Source organism: Euprymna scolopes, chromosome 7 (assembly GCF_053919585.1).
Source record: "Euprymna scolopes isolate OS-2025 chromosome 7, ASM5391958v1, whole genome shotgun sequence".
Taxonomy (NCBI): domain Eukaryota; kingdom Metazoa; phylum Mollusca; class Cephalopoda; order Sepiida; family Sepiolidae; genus Euprymna; species Euprymna scolopes.
The window spans coordinates 14,877,190-14,894,342 of NC_136488.1; the positions used below are offsets into that span (position 1 = coordinate 14,877,190).

The 17,153-nt window shown below is 34.1% G+C and overlaps 1 protein-coding gene across 4 annotated transcripts in view; it reads right to left on the reverse strand.

Annotated features, from left to right (window-relative positions):
* Positions 1–3,205: 3,205 nt before the first annotated feature.
* The window catches only part of LOC145279612 (choline transporter-like protein 1), a 141,575-nt gene continuing 127,627 nt past the window's right edge, over positions 3,206–17,153 (reverse strand). For 3 of the 4 annotated variants that reach the window (XM_080130807.1, XM_080130808.1, XM_080130809.1), the window contains 2 exons: positions 11,901–11,993; positions 3,984–4,163 (listed from right to left, as the gene is read on the reverse strand). In XM_080130807.1, coding sequence (XP_079986933.1) covers positions 4,134–4,163; positions 11,901–11,993 — 123 coding nt within the window. In that variant the 3' untranslated portion in view covers positions 3,984–4,133. Of the gene's footprint in view, positions 4,164–11,900; positions 11,994–17,153 lie in introns of all 4 variants that reach the window. The other variant, XM_080130806.1, reaches the window with a different exon arrangement.

Here is a 17,153-nt window from a genome sequence, read left to right on the forward strand (position 1 = left end):
AAAATGGCATAATAAAAAATTAACATAAAAGGTAATTTTCGGAATTTGTAATCATGCCCAAACACATTTTATTTTATTTTAATGGATTGATAGTTACTATTTCTTCTGAGAAGTTAAGGGCAGAATAGATTCATTGATTGATATGATAATTAAATGAATGATTCTGTACCACAAAACAGTTGCTGTCAACAATTGTGAATGTCAACATAATTAAAGGAATAAATTCTAAGATGGTCAATATCATAAAATTTGGAACATACACTTTTGACATTTGCTTGTTATATGCTCTGTAATTACATTGAGCTTCATAATTTAAGGATTAGTATGAATAAAATGTGAAATATAATTGAATAAATCATATTTCCACAGAAAAAAAAAAAATATATATATATATATATATAAAGAGAGAGAGAGAGAGAGAGAGAATTAATGACAAAAAGTTATATTCCAAAATTCATGATGTTGACCATCTTATAATTTATTCCTTTAATTCAGTTGATATTTACAATTCTTGACAGTATCTGTTACATAGCGCAAAATCAATCACTTAATTATTATATCAATCAGTGAATCTATTATGCCCATAACTCATCAGAAGAAATAGCAACAATCAATCCGCCAAAAAGAATTGAAATGTGATTTGACATGGTAAAAATCCGAAAATTGAAAGAGAAGCTGCAGTTACCTTTATATTTTTCCATTACGCCATATTGAATTTTTATCAAAGTCATTAAACCCAACTATTCGTATTAACAATTTTAATTAATTTATGAATATTCTACCAAAATGTTCTATTTAATAATTAGTAAATTTATTAATTCTAAGTTTTGTATACATACTTATGAAAATAATATAAACAAATTATAAACCATTATACATGTTTGTATATACGAAACTAAACTATATATACATACATATATATATATATATATAATTATTTTTTTTTTACTTTGTAGTATTCCGAATTTTACTGGGTTTATATAATTCAGTAATAATGGACTCTCCCGTCGATTTTGATGTATTAGATTCTGCCACAAGAACTAAATTATTCAGAAATCCACACAGATCATTTGTTAACAGTGGTGAAGGCTTTGTGTAGAACCAACCATTATTTTGTATTAATGCTAATTTTTGACGATGTAATAGCTGCCACAAGACAGAGCATACAGTTAACCGAAACATTTACCTTAGAGTTATCCTCCTCCTAGATGCCTATCTTAACAAAGACAGGGAATGCATCTCTCTCAGTGAATTAATGTGCTGGCAGATACTAATCTGAAAATTTATACAACTTGGCACGGTACATACAGCGCCTAGCTTTCACAAATGGTCACCCATCTCGTACTGGCAAGGCTCATCGTTGCTTAACTTTGGTGATCAAGTGAGAACCATTATGTCAACATGATTGTGCACTATATATATGTATATAATAAAAATTAAGCAGAAAAATAAATTTTCAATAGTAAGGTAAACTTATCTCGATAAAAAAAAGCTCTACCTGGTTGCGAGAAGCAAACTATAGAATAAGTTAAATAGATAAATAGATAAAGTGTAAAATTACATAGGAACTTTATTACATTATCAAGTCAATAACGGTTACAGAAAGAGAAATAAGGGAGAAAACCTTTTTAGGCCATAGCATTTTGAAGCTAAATGCCTCTCGTCTGAAGAGCAGAAAAGCCGGCATTATATAAGAGTAATGATAAAAAGATAACATCGACTTTGAAAAGATTCAGAGTAAAAGCGAAAAAATTTTTTGAGATTAGAATTGGAAAAAAATATTGGGGGGGGGGGGCGATATGATGGGGCTAAGAGAAAGAAGGGACAGAAAAGAGCAATAAATGCTAAAAGAATACACAAAACAATATATAAGAAAATGAAATGTTAAGAAAAAATGTTTGTTTTTTTTAATTTATAAAAATATTATAAAATTTAAAACCCTTTAAAAATATTTTAAAAACTTCAAAAAACGAAAAAAAAATCGCAAAACTTTCAAAAAATATAAAAAACTTAAAAATAGACTTACAATTAAGTCCTGATAAAAAAAAAATTATATTATAAAATATAAATAAATCAGGACAAATTAAGTACAAAGAAGTAAGAGAAGAGTAGGATAGGAAAAAAGAAAAATAAGTTAAAAAAGTAAATCAACTCAAGTTCCTAAAGAATTGATAATGTAATAAAGTTTCTATGTAACTTTATGCTTTATCTTCTTCTTCTTTCTGTGTGTGTGTGTGTGTGTGTGTGTGTGTGTGTGTGTGTGTGTGTGTGTGTGCTATGGGTCGTTTAGTTATTTCCAAATGTTGTGTAAAACCTACTAAATAATCTTCAGAAAATTAAGTCTTTTTTCCAAAAAAATTTGGTGTCGATAGTGGGGAATTAAAATGAAACACACTAATGTGGAATTTTATAATGAAGCAAGGGTTGTCTAATCACTAACTGAGTCAATGTATTTATGTATAAATTTGAAAATCCTGCTGAGACATCGTTAAAAAATGTCATAATTTTTCTTACAATTTTAGTGCCGATAACGACGAAGGAAAAAACCCGGTAATGTTGAAATTTATGATGAAGCAATGGTTACCTAATCCTTAACCAAGATAATGTATTTATGCACTAATTTGGAAAGTCTAATGATCCACTTTCTAAAAATTGTTTCAGTTTTTTTTTGAATTATGGTAGCCTTGATGGTAAGAGAAATTATTTAACATGTTGTACAATACCTGTCGATAGTATGTGAAATTGTTTCATGTATGTATTTAAATTACCTATCAGAGGGTAGGTAAAATTATTTTAAATATGTGTTGTATATTACCCATCCCCGCAAAGGTAACATTATTTCATATACATGCTATAAATTACTTATCCTAGGTAAGGTACAATTATTTGATACGTGTAATACCCGTCCTAGGGTAGGTAAAATATTCTTTTGCTCGAAAAAGCTAATGATACATAGACATTAAAAATTCCTCTATCCGAAGAATAACAAATATGCTCAAAATGAACTTCAATTTTCACATTGTTTATACGGTCCTGAGCAACGCCGAATAGTCCCGCTAGTAAACAATAAAACGGAAACTGGCAAAGAAGAATTGATAAAAATAAGAAAATTTTTACAATTTTCATTTTCCAGCCCCCTTTGAGCTTTCTGGCCAGTTCCATGTGTTTGCTCCGCTGATAGGTGTCCTTTTTTTATCTACTTTGCTTTTTCTTATGAATATGTTTTATAATTAAATGTTGGCATATAATAAAAAGATAATGGAACAATAATGCAAAAGTATATCTGAAACTCAAAAAATAAGGTTCTTTCATACAACAGGAGCGCATGTATGCATTTAGGAGAAAAACAAGAACTATAATATTTTTTTTTAATTTGTTTGAAGACGTCATTATTATTTTCTGATAAGAGCATGTCACAATTGTAAAGACGTCAGCCATTTGGAATCCAAATAAAACAATCACAGAAATGGATTTGCTAGTGAGAAGTTCTCTTATTCAAAAGTGATTCAGGAACATTTAAACTTACATTTTGCACAGCCAATATTTTTCTCAATTCTCATATGTTTACATTAGCAATATTAAACTTGATCCAATATTTTGAAAACATACAATTTATCAATTTTAAGATCTAAAAAAATGAAAACTCTCCATACAACCACAAAAAAAAAAAATCCCTCTCTCTCTCTCATAATTGTAATCTTCTTTTGAGAAAATCTGCTTCGGCCATTTTGATTTTTCTGAATTTTATATTGTTACATTTATTGGTGACATTTCCTGCTCCACCTCTCTCCATTGCATCATACAATGCTGTTTTTATATCCTTGAATTTTAAATTAACAGTTGAATTAAAAAGTAATTTCGGATTTAGACTGAACATCATTCAAGTATTTTAGTTCCTAACATGAAAGAAAAACAGCAATTTTCTTATGTGCCCCTGTCATATAAAAGAACTACAGAAAACAAGTGATTTATAACAAAAAAAAATTATTTGCAATACTTTAGTACTGGTTATCTCCCTTGAGCAATTATTTACTGTAAAAGTCTCAGGTTTTATTTTTCTTCTTTTCATGAAGTGGCAAGACATTTATTATTATTAGCAAATAAATACCGCTGCATTTTTTTATGGAGAAGGTTCAATGAATTTTACTGTCTTGAACATATTTCTGAAATATAAAAAAATGATGAAAGTTACATAGCATCATATCAAATCAACTTGCATCAGAACAGATACTACACTTTGAATTATTTATTTGTACAAAATATAAAATTTTACATTTGGAACAAATTTACTACATTTGAATCTTAGTCAACTTGCTCTAACATAGCCTCACGCACAGACTACATATTCAGGCCAAACACCAACCTAGTTAGACAATATCTCTTTCTTTGAATATGGTATATTCTGTTAGAGATATTTGGGGGGGATTTTTAGAAGCCACTCGAGGATAGGGGTGTATATTGTAGTCATTGGGACAGTAGCGTAGTAATTGTTTTTGGTGGAAATTTGGTATAATCAGATTATTTACGAGAACGGTTCATAAAGAACTTGTTTACCTTGAACTTGAAGATGACAATATTGTAGTTAGCTGGAAAGCAGACCAGTGGAACAGAGTTCCACAGATGGACAGTCCTAGGAAAAAAGCTTTGTTGATAGAATCCACATTTAGGTTTAAGCACCAATAGAGAGTGGGGGAATTTATTGATGGTGATTTTGGCTAGACGAGTGCTTTTTGTGAAAGATCGGCAAGGGGGTACCATAGATTGGAGCTCAGTCGAACACTTGCCATGAAAATAACAATAGAGCATGGACAGGCTCACAACGTCTCTTCTGTAGGAAAGAGGTTACAGAGAAGAGAAAAGGGCATCACCGACTAGATTATGAAGTCAGTTTTGAACTCTGTCAAGGCAAGATAGTGTGCTCTGAGCAGCTTTTACCCAGACGTGGCAACAGCATTCCATTCTATGACGTACTTGGCTCTTATACAGATAGAGGATTGCCTCGCAAGTAAGATATCTATTGGAGCAGTAGAATGATCTCATTATTTTTCTAGCAACCTTGACAATGGATTTGATGTATGTGCTCCATTTCAGACCAGGAGAGAAGGTCAGACCCAGAAGCTTGTCTAAACATGGAGCATCCTCAAGGAGAGAGCTATTAATTTCAGTTGGAGTGAGATCTGGGCCAGGGCAATTATGATGAAAAGAGAGAAACTTGATTTTAGATTCTTAACATGAATATGCAGATACATCATCTTGAAGTCTAAAATGAATAAATCAATCATTAATGTAGGAGATGTCATAAAAAAAATGTTTAATTCAAGTGACCCAAATCATTTGCTGAGTTTCTATTTAAGCCATAGATAGTGGCCCTGCCAGATATTCCCATTACTCCAAGTCAGAATGAGTAGTCAAAAGAGTAGTTATAACTAAGCTGTGACTTCACACTCCTCAGAGCTCTCAAATTGGCACCTCACCAATGGATGCAGATTTGTGTCTTCCTCAAGATGATTGGGGAAGGCGGTAACTTCAGTAGTTGATAGGGTTAGGAAGTAGAGTAGGCAAAACAAAATAAGGTCAAAAGGTCAAGGAAAGATGAATTTCAGACGATGAGAGGATATATATATATATATATATATATATATATATATATATATATATATATATATATATATATATATATATATATGCTGTTGTCATTGATGTGTTTAATGTTAGACATGGATAATATATGCCAAATCACTGAAAAACGATGAGCCTGGCCAGTACCAGAGAATATTTAGAATACTAGGCACTGTATAAGATGAGGTGCAGTAAGGTGCCTTCTTCTCCATGTTTGCCAGTGGGAGACCCTCAGGCAAGATCGAGTACCCACTTAGTCCCTTGATCAGGGTAGTGAAATCACGGCATGGATGAACTGTTCTCTTCCGATGCTAGTCAACTCTTTGTTAGGCAAATAATAACTGATTGAGGTACAATGACTGAAACTACTCTTTGTGTGCAATTGCAATCTACTATAGGTAATCTACTGCAAAGAATATCATGGTGAAACGGACCGATTACAAAGGAGCCAAGATGATCAATGTTTGTGAAAAACAAACCTGATACATGATGAAGAGATTGGTCTTGAACTGTCATCTAAGCTTCAACCTCTGTCCCATCAACGAAATATTGCATTATCTTAGAAAATTGATCACATCCTATCTGCTACTCCTTCGGCAATATCCACATTTGTGGTGAATCAATGTCCACAATGTGGAATGACTGACCCACTCAAACAAGACAGATGATAAGGGGAGGTTCTGTAATGATTTTGCCATTGCCTATGACCTCACCCATATTGTTCACAAACCCACCCGTGTGCCCAATACTTCCTGTCAGTACGCAAGCTTTCTAGACCTTTTTCTCACAATTTACCCTGAGCTATGTTCATGTTCCATTCTGTCTGCTCTGGGATCTTCCGACCACTCCGTTGTATCAGTTAAGATAAAAATGAAATGCAACAAGTCTTCAGACATACCTCTCCACCATACAGTATATTGATACTCTATGGCTGACTGGGATAGCTTCCGTACATTTATATCTGATCTACCTCTGCATTCCATGTTTAAAAAGGATGTGTCCTCTATAGTATCAGACCTGACCGAATGGTTAATTGTAGGCATAGACAGATTCATACCATCCAAAAAATTCCAACAAAAACCTAACAGCCAGCCATGGTTCTCCCCAGAATGTGCTGCTGTCATCGCACACAAATCACTTTTTCCATAGCTATCAACGTAATAGGTGCACTGAGACTAAAGCTGCTTTCAGGACTGCCAGGAACCATTGTAAAAGAGTAATAAAAAATACAAGAGAGCTATATGCTCAGTCCGTTAAATCCAAAGTAGCTGAGCAGTGGCTTGGTTCCCACCAGTTTTGGCAAATAGCAAACAAGATCCTGAACAGAAGCATGCATTCTATCCCAACCATCATCAATGGACCTGAGGTCATCTCGTCAGCATCAGACAAGGCCAAACTATTTGCCAAAAACTTTGCAGCTAATTCTACCCTATGTGACGACGGCCATCAACTCCCCGTATTTCCTCCTATAACAGACAACACACTATGCAACATACAAATATCTGTGTGTGAGGTCGCCAAGCTAATCAAGAACCTTGATTCCAGTAAAGCAACTGGCCCTGACGGCATTCCAATTATAGTGTTAAAAAAGCTTCAACCAGAACTTGCCCCTATACTTACAAAACTGTTTAAGCGTTGCCTTAAGGAGAAGTGCTTTCCAATATATATCTCATAGGATTAGTGAATCTCTCAACAAAGTCTTCCTTTCTAGGGCAATTGCTCTTGACATATCAAAAGCTTTCGATAAGGTATGGCATAAAGGTCTACTTCACAAGATTTCCAGTTACGGTATAACTGGAAATTTTCTCTCAATTATTAAATCATTTCTCTCTGATAGGCTCATAAGAGTAGTGGTTGATGGGCAGAAATCAGAGGCCCAGAGTATTAATGCTGGAGTCCCTCAGGGGTCCATCCTGGCCCCAACTCTCTTCCTGATCTACATCATGATTTCCCAAAACACATACTTAAATCATTCATTGATATCTATGTTCATGACACGACCATCTATGGCAACACATCTAAGGCCGTAAATGACAAAGTTCTCACTGATTCTCTCTCCTCTGATCTTGAGTGCATGGTTCAGTGGGGGAAGAGGTGGCTGGTTACTTTTAATTCATCGAAAACCAAGCTCCTATCTTTACATCATCAACGCTCTGATCCCCATCTGGCATCAATTGAAATGGGTGGCTCTCGTCTATGTGAGGTTCCATGTTTTGATAAGCTTCTGGGATTGACCTTTACTCCTGACCTGAAATGGAACACATACAATGGAACACGTACATGTGGCAAGTCTGTTGCCAAGGTCACTGGAAAAATGGTGGGATCCTTCTACCACTCCAGAAGATATCTCACTGCTGATGCAATTCTCTATCTATATAAAAGCCGAGTACATCTAAGGATGGAGTACTGGTGCCACATCTGGGCAAGAGCTGCTAAAAACAGCCTATCCTGCCTTGACAGAGTACAAAATAGACTTTGTAACTTAGTGGGGGATGCCCTTTTCTCTTCCCTGCAACCTCTTTCCCACAGTAGAGACGTTGCAAGCTTGTCTTTGTTTTATCATTACTTCCATGGTAAGTGCTCGTCTGAGCTCCAATCTCTGGTCCCGCTCGCCAATCTTTCACAATAAACACCCATCTAGCTGAAACCACTGTAAAAAATTTTCCCCACTCTTTATCTGTGCCAAAACCAAAACATAGATTCCATGAACAAAGCTTCTTTCTTAGAACTGCACACCAGTGGAACTCACTTCCGTCTGTCTGTTTTCCACTTGACTACAACTTGGATGTCTTCAAGTCCAACATAAACAAATTCCTGATAAACCGCCCCCTTAAGTAAGACACTTTATCAAATCTCCAATACTAACAATTTCTACGATACTATCCCATGGATTACTGTATGCATAATAAGCCTTATTCTCAAGTGACTTCCGGGCCTAGATAAGTAGTTACTACCATGTAAAAAAAAAAATGCCCTCTGCCTGTTCTACAAGTATTTTAATGGTGAATGTTCTGACGAACTACAAGCACTTGTACCCCCTTGACATAAATACCACTGACAAACCCAACAAGCAGCTAAATCCCACTCCCACACTAGCTGTAAGAAAACCTTCTACTCCAATAGTTTCTTCCCCAGAATTGCTAGACTTTGGAACTTTCTTCCACTGTACTGACATGCAGAAATTCAAGTGTAATGTGAACAGACATCTTGTTGCTCATCTCCCTCCATAATATCCCTGCAATTTATGTCCCCGATAGTAGCCCTCTGCTTCAAAGTGGCACTGTGTCTTGTTTGGGGTGAAAATTGAATTAAAAAAAAAGAGATTTTAAAAATTAAATTATAGCACAAAGTTTAAAAACGTGAGGCAATCATAGTTAACCAAGACCAAACATTGTAATCATTTATTTATGAGAATTATACCTTTTTAGTCATAAAATACTCTGATAACCTATAATCTTGTACGTTTCGCCATCTCTCCTAAATACTATCCCAGTGTAAAAATACTAAATTAGCCGTGATAATATTAGGTTGGTGCAAAAATAATGTTTTTTGACGTCAACTTCAAAAGATTATAACTCCTTTCATAATAAACTATATTAATCGAAATAAGAACCATTAGAATCGACAACAAAAATCAAGTTTATTTATTCCATTAGCATAGAAATCCAGAATTCTGGAAGCGATAAAGTCATTGAAGGCCGATTCGGTATCATCTCGGCTTCTGAAACATTTTTTGCACGGGAAGTTGTCAAGATGCTTGAAAAAGCGATAATTGGTGGGCGAGAGGACCGGTGAATATAGGGGATGAGGCAGAATCTTGTAGCCCAATTCGTTTAGCTTCTGTAGGGTTAGTTGAGCAACATACGGGTGAGAGTTGTCATGGAGGAGAATTGGTCCCTTCATATTGACCTTCTCGGACACATACGTTAGAGCTTCTGGTTAATTTCGTCAATGTGTCAGCAGTACTTCTCCGCCGTAATTGTTTCGCCCAGATTCAAGAAGCTGTGATGGATGAGACCGACCACAGACCACCAAACAGTCACCATAACCTATTTTTGGTACAATTTCAGCTTCGGGAAGTGTTGTGGAGCTTCTTCAGCATCCAACCACTGTGCTGAATGTTGCCGGTTGTCAAAGAGAATCCACTTCTCATGACACGTTACAATCCACTCGAGAAATTGGTTGATTTTGTTGTGCAGAAGAAGTGTAGAAGACACCTCAAAATGACAATTTTTTTATTATCGTTCAACCTTTTGACTTCCCTATTTGCTTTAAATGGCGAATGACTGTTCAGTGGCCGACCTCGAGTTCAACAGCAACTTCTCGTGTGGTTTTACAAGGATCGGCTTCAATTAAGGCTTTCAAATGTCTGTTATCGACCGCAGTCGATCGGCCACAGCTGTCTTCATCTTCGAAGCTCTCATCACCATTGCAAAATTTCTTGAAACACCGTTGTGCCACATGTTCGTTAGTGGTTCCTGGGCCAAACGCATCATTGATAGCTTTTCAACCTAATTTAAACTGGAACAAGAAAATCGTGCAGATTTGAATTTTGTCCATGCTGTCGAAAAGTCTGAAAAAAAAAATGAATAAAAGGATTGAGAACGGTAATAAATAACACGATTCGATTGAGCGGAAAACGCGCTTCAAAATGATATATAAGATGGCTATATATATATCAATGAATTAATTCAGAAATCATATATAAAAGTAACATATGAGAAAACGATATTGTTTTTGCACCAACCTAATAACATATATTTGAAGGTTTTATTTCTGGTCTTTTTTTTTTTCGTTCTTTATTGTACTGGCTTTTTTTTTTAAACTCAGTGTTTCATTTTTTATCTTTTATTTTGATAGAAATAGTTCTTCTGTTGTTAGATAGTAAAGCGGATAAACAGATGCCGAGCCTTGATTGGCAGACTAGAACTGTGTGTTAATATGGGAAAATGAAGTTAGTAAGAAATTAAGCTTACTTGATGGTCATATTAATATTCATTGTGTGAAAAACTTAAAAGAAAATGATGATAAAAATATCCTAAGAAATTATTTAGCCAGGACATGATTGCTGTAAATAAATTACAGCGTCTTTATAATAACTCCATCATGAAAATAAAAACGCTGTACTCTTTTTTTTAAATAATCCACATTTTAGCATGCATATTTTAAATTGTGATAATAAACTTCTAATATATTGATGAATTTTAAATATAAACAAGTACTATTTATTTTAATTTAATTTTAAATTGTACTTATATGATAAGATAAAGAGATGCCAAGTCTTGATTGCTAGATTGTGTAGGAAAATAGAGTGCTGCCATGTTGTTTAAACTACGGAAACACATAATGCTTTTTCTTTTCAATTTTCTTATTAGTTTGTTCAGGCTGGAGATGGGGCATCCCACCAGATACCAGACATTCACCCACTATCCTATATTCCAACCGAGAGATCTTTTTTAAAGATTCTAATCGTTCCATTAAGTGCAATTGTTTGAATTTCTCTTGCACTTGGTTTACCGAGTATATTTGCCACATAGATTTTGAAATCCTTTTTCATGAGTCCAGTTTCTCCTTTAATTACTAGAATGATAGAGATCTTCCTAAGATTCCAGTTTCTTTTTATATCGCACATAAGACCTTGGAATTTCATTATCTTTTCCGTCTCTCCGGATCTTAATCTGCTTCTTTGGTCACCTCTAACTATGTCAAATATAGAGAGCTTTTTATGCTGCGATAGTTTTAAAGCAGACACATGCAACATGACAACACCTGTAATGTAGTAAGTACAATTCAAAAGTTAGAAGTAAAACCACTTGTTTGTTAGCAAAATGAACCAATATTGAACTACCCATGTCCCAAATTGTATTTTAATAAATAATAAGACATGCTATATCATACTTATTGTAAATAAAATTAATACCCCCAAAAGATGTCAGTCTTTCACAGTTATTTATCTTACACTGATTCCAACTAAGAGAAAGACTCAACATAGCCAAAAACATGAGGTGAGAACGTATATGTAACATAATGTAATTGGGTGCTGTGACCAGGATCGATAGGATGACCACAACTAATAAGTAACACTATTATTATTAAACATATTTGTTTCCTTTTCTCTGCTTCATTTACTATTTTTGTTTATTTGTTTATTAAAATTTTTGCAGCAATTCATAATTTATGTGACCACCCACACATAAAGTGTTACCTGGGGTAGATCTTATTCAACATGTCAGCTATACCGCTTCCTATTCTAAATTTGAGCATTGTGTGAAAATACTTACCATCAGGTCCTTACTCATAAAGTATGGTTTAGAGATTCCATCATTCATATCACAGTCTTCACAGAAACAGATGAAGAGGGTGTCAATGGCCATCTATTAATGAAATAAGCACATTTCATTTACATAGAGTTGAATTGAAATATGATATATTTGTCTATATAAAGTTAAGTATATGTATAATATACGCCTATGAAATTAATTAACTTATTATTATTAATTTAAGACCCAACAGTTGGGCATGCGAGTGGGTGAGTGGTCTATGTTTAGTTTAATTTAGTTTTATGCAAACACAGCAAAGAAAGGATGGAAGCTCTTCATGATCATTCAGATACCTCTGATTTTTAATTTTTACAAATTCACTTAAAAGTTAGATAAATAAGTGGCTAGTAAGAATTAAATATCGAGGCAGATTAAATATACAGAAAGTTAAAATGGAGTTGATAATTAATATAAGTGTTTTGAAAAATGGATGGAGGCAGATTTAGTAGTGGGTGTGTAGAGGTACGGCTTTCATATAGGTTAGGGTTAAGGTTACAAATAGTGGGAAGAGGAGCTAAAAGAAGGGTAGAAAGGAAAAAATCGAAAAGAAAGAGAAATAAATAAATTATATAAAATGATTTTCAAAATAAACGAATACCTAATCTATATAATGATTTCTTTTTTATATAATTTGTTTAAAATTGATTTCAAGTTTTATTTGAATACATTTAAGCAACTGATTCTTGTTTCCTCCCTATTTTTCCTTTACTTCTCACATTTCATGAGCGAAATTTATAATGTAGGGGGAAAAATTGCTGTTTTCTGGGTAAACTGATTTTTTGAGTACATGGAGATTTTCAATCCTCTCATAATATTCATCATCAGTCAACTGACAATCCATCCATCTCATTAAACCTTATACTCGGTATTCATTAACTGTATGATATTGAACAACATTATATACTTCGCATCCAGTGAATACAAAATATTATGTCTGCAATTGTGTATTGTAAACTGGAGTTCAGATTTTTAAAATGCTTTCAACTAACCCATAAAAAATTTGTCCTCCATAATTCATGATCTGTTTTTTAGAAGCGGTGAACTTTAAATTGACAACTCTATTTTCTTTAATTGAAAATTTGGCAACTATCGGTTATTGTTGAGTTCAGCTTGGTTTGGCAATTCACCATGTGGGTTCAGCAAGACAAAACCACATGCTACACAACATAAGATACGATTAATATATTGAGAAACATTTGCTGAACAAATAATTTCATGAGTAATTGAACCTGTCAACTGGCCGTCTCGTTTATGGGATTTAACCCCATTAGATTATTTTCTATGGTGATATGTGAAGTCCCATGTCTATGCTGAAAAACCAGACACAATAGACTACATGAAAGACAATGTGTTGCGTTGTTGAATGTTTATATAATTTTCTAGTTTGCACTTTTCAAATGCTTGCTAAAATCATATATACACCTGACAATTCTTTTGTCGTTATTCTCACAACACAGAGACGAATTTATTAACATATAAGTTTTATTTATAATTAAACCTTTTGCTCATTGACAAAGTTAGTTGCAGAGGTTGGTTGGTGTGTGTATGGCATGACGATGGAGAGATGTCAAAATGTCAATCATGCTCGTTGCTTTCCGCCTGTTCTCTTCTATTTTTATGTTATCTCTTATATGGACATCAATCGACTGAAAATGTAAATATTAAAATATTACATTATTTTCTATTTTGCATTGTGCAATTCATAACTTTTGACCTGGAATTTAAACAGTTCTTTGTTTTTGTGATAATTACAATTCCGGCCATTCTTATGAGACACAGAAATATAGATCAAAATCCATCTGAAATGAGTGTATGTGCACGCCTCTACTTTCAACTGTACATCACCACGTCTCCATATCCAACAAACGTTTGACGCGTTATTGCCAAAATACAGCCTAATTTAATGCATAGAGGTGTGAAAATTAGACCTCCAGATTACGTCATACAACACAAGCCATATGTCTAAAATTGCATTTAAATTATGAATGCAAAAAAATAATCTTTGGAATCTCTTGAATTGAGCTGTCGCTAATAACTTTGCCAGACATTTTTAATGAATTTGTTGTTGTTTCAGCCCTTATAATATAATTTACAGTCATCTCGGCTTCCATACGTTTTAGAGACGTCAGTTCAGTATATAAAGAGATAATTTTCGGATTTCCTTTTGATAAATAATGTTCTCTTAATACGTTTAATGCTTTGCAGCCATCGTCCAAGGCTTCTCGCATTATCAGAGATAGACTTCTGTCATCTAAGGTCTGTATTAATTCCACAAAGACAGTTGCATTCTTTTCAATAAACTCAGAGTCATTTCTGTTTTGAAGTTGTGCTTGAATTACCTTGTGTAACGTTTGGATTTGTAAATGTCCTAAAAATTTCACTTGTCACAATTCGAATTTGGATTCTGATCCATCAAAGTAAAGTTTGCCGGGTCCATAATCTCTTAAATTTAAGAAAAGTTTCCAATGGGTAGCTATACAAGTCGTGGAGATGAAGAATTTTCAGTGTGTAACTGTTCTGTACAAGTCTTGGGTTTTATAATTTTGCAAGCAAAGAGCAAAAGATTCTTCTTGTGTTGACGCGAAAAATTTATGTGCTGGAATGCTCAAAGATTCAATATTTTTATGGAGCAATTTTGGTTTCCGATTGGCTGCTAGCAGAATGTGGCTTAATTTGATTTGTTAGTTCGTATTGGCAGCGTCTATAAATAGAATCTACCAACTTTTAGTGATCATACCCTCATTAGATATCAAAAATATTGCAACAGGTTCATAAGAGTAGTAGTTGAGGGGCAAAAATCAGAAGCTCACAGTATTAATGCCGGTGTCCCTCAGGGATCCATCCTGGGCCCAACTCTTTTCCTGATCTACATTAATGATCTTCCAAATCATATCCTTACATCATTTGTAGACATTTATGCTGACGACACTACCATTTATGGTACCACATCTAAGATAGTAAACGACCAAGTTCTCTCCAATTCTCTCTCCTCTGATCTTGAGCACGTAGTACAATGGGGAAAGAAGTGGCTGGTTACTTTTAATGCATCTAAAACCAAGCTTCTCTCTTTACATCATCAACATTCTAATCCACATTTGTCATCAATTGAAATGAATGGCTCTCGTCTTCAGGAGGCCTCAAGTTTTGACAAGCTTCTGGGCTTGACTATTACTCCTGATCTTAAATGGAACACGTATATCAAATCTGTTGCCAAGGCCGCTGGAAAAATGGTGGGATCTTTCTATCGATCCAGTAGATATCTCACTGCTGATGCTATTCTCTACCTATATAAGAGCCAGGTACGTCCAAGGATGGAATACTGTTGCCACATCTGGGCAGGAGCTGCTAGTAAGGACTTGTCCTGCCTTGATAGAGTTCAAAATAGACTTCGTAGCCTCGTAGGAGATGTCCTTTTCTCCTCCTTGCAACCTCTATCTCACAGAAGAGATGTTGCGAGTTTGTCTCTGATGTATCGTTATTTTCATGGAAAGTGTTCAACTGAGCTTCAATCTATGGTCCCCCCTCGCCAAACTTTCACAAGAAACACTCGTCTAGCTGTAAACACTATCAATAATTTCCCCCACTCTTTATCTGTGCCTAAACCTAAACGTAGATTCCATGAACAAAGCTTCTTTCTTAGAACTGCACGCCTGTGGAATTGTCTTCCGTTTTCCTGCTTTCCGGCTGACTACAATATGGTTGTGTTCAAGTCTAAAGTAAATAAGTTCTTGATGAGCCGTTCCATATAAGTTATTAAATTTACCAAATTTTCATTACTAATGATTACTATATTGACCAATTTCTACTGTACACTCTTTAACCCTTATCCTTGAGTGGACTCTGGGCCTTGATAATGTGGTGATGCCTATGTAAAAAAAAAAAAAAAAAAAAAAAAAAAAACAGAATCTTTAATTTAAAGTTTGCCGCCTCTAAAAAACACTTTATGCTATAATAAAAATTTATCTGTTGGATCGTCTGATAATCAGATGCACATATGTCATTCCCAATTATCTTATGTGATAATTGATTTAATAGATTTCATTATTTCCCTCAATGAATCATTTTTTGTTTAATTAAAATTCGGTTTTATGGTTCTAAACTTTTAGTTATATACACCAAAAGCCCAAGTAATACTCGACAGAAGTAAATTGTAAAAGCTGCATCATTGGTATAAACATTGTTATGCTACATACTGTGTAGAATTTTCAGTGTTGATATAATGATGATGATGATAATAGTGGTCTGAAAGTATCTTCAAGAGATTGAGGGACAACAATGTCTTCCGGACAATTTATTAAGTGTGTTCTACAAGTTGTTCGTCTAGCCGGATTGTTGTTAATAAACAATAATTTTGTACACGAGATATGTTTTTATTCTGAATGAAATAAAATATGCATCAAGTGCGCTTGAAAGCCAAATTACAACGCAATTTTACGAAAATAAATAAATATTTCACTTGCTTGAAATTTATAATTTAAATATATTTCGGATTCAAACTCCATCCTCAATATTTTGTTTCTTTCTTTTTTTCTTCCTCTTTCTTGTCATGTTGTAAAGTTGTAATTTGGCTTTCAAACACACTTGATGCATATTTTATTTTATTCAAATTAAATCAACGTTTCTATAGTGGAACTCACACCCATGACGTTAATCTCGCGTCGCCAACGCACTGTTCCCGACATTTCAAAATACAACCACAGAGAGACAACGCGTGGGCCTTTATTACTGACTTTTCTTTCTCTAACTTTACAACATGGTAAGAAAGAAGAAAAAAGAAAGAAACAAAATACTGAGGATGGAGTTTGACTCCGAAGTATATTTAAATTATAAATTTCAAACAAGTAAAATATTGTTTATTTTCGTAATATTGCGTTGTAATTTGGCTTTCAATCACACTTGATGCGTATTTATTTTATTCAAATTAAATCAACGATTTTATAACAGAACTCACACCACTGATGTTTTTATTTACTTATCATGAGTACATTATTCGGACAAAGAGAGAGAGAGAGAGAGAGAGAGAGAGAGAGAGAGTTTTATATTAGTTGTTTTTTTTTAGGGGCTAACATTTTAACATCCATTTCACCTCGATGCAAGATGAACTCTGCAACTCCCAACATGCCAATTAATATTTCTGTGTTGTCTCTTTCACGTGTTCCTGTTAAATTTTAACCTTTTAAACTCAATAAAAGCTTAAATCCTATCTTTATTCTC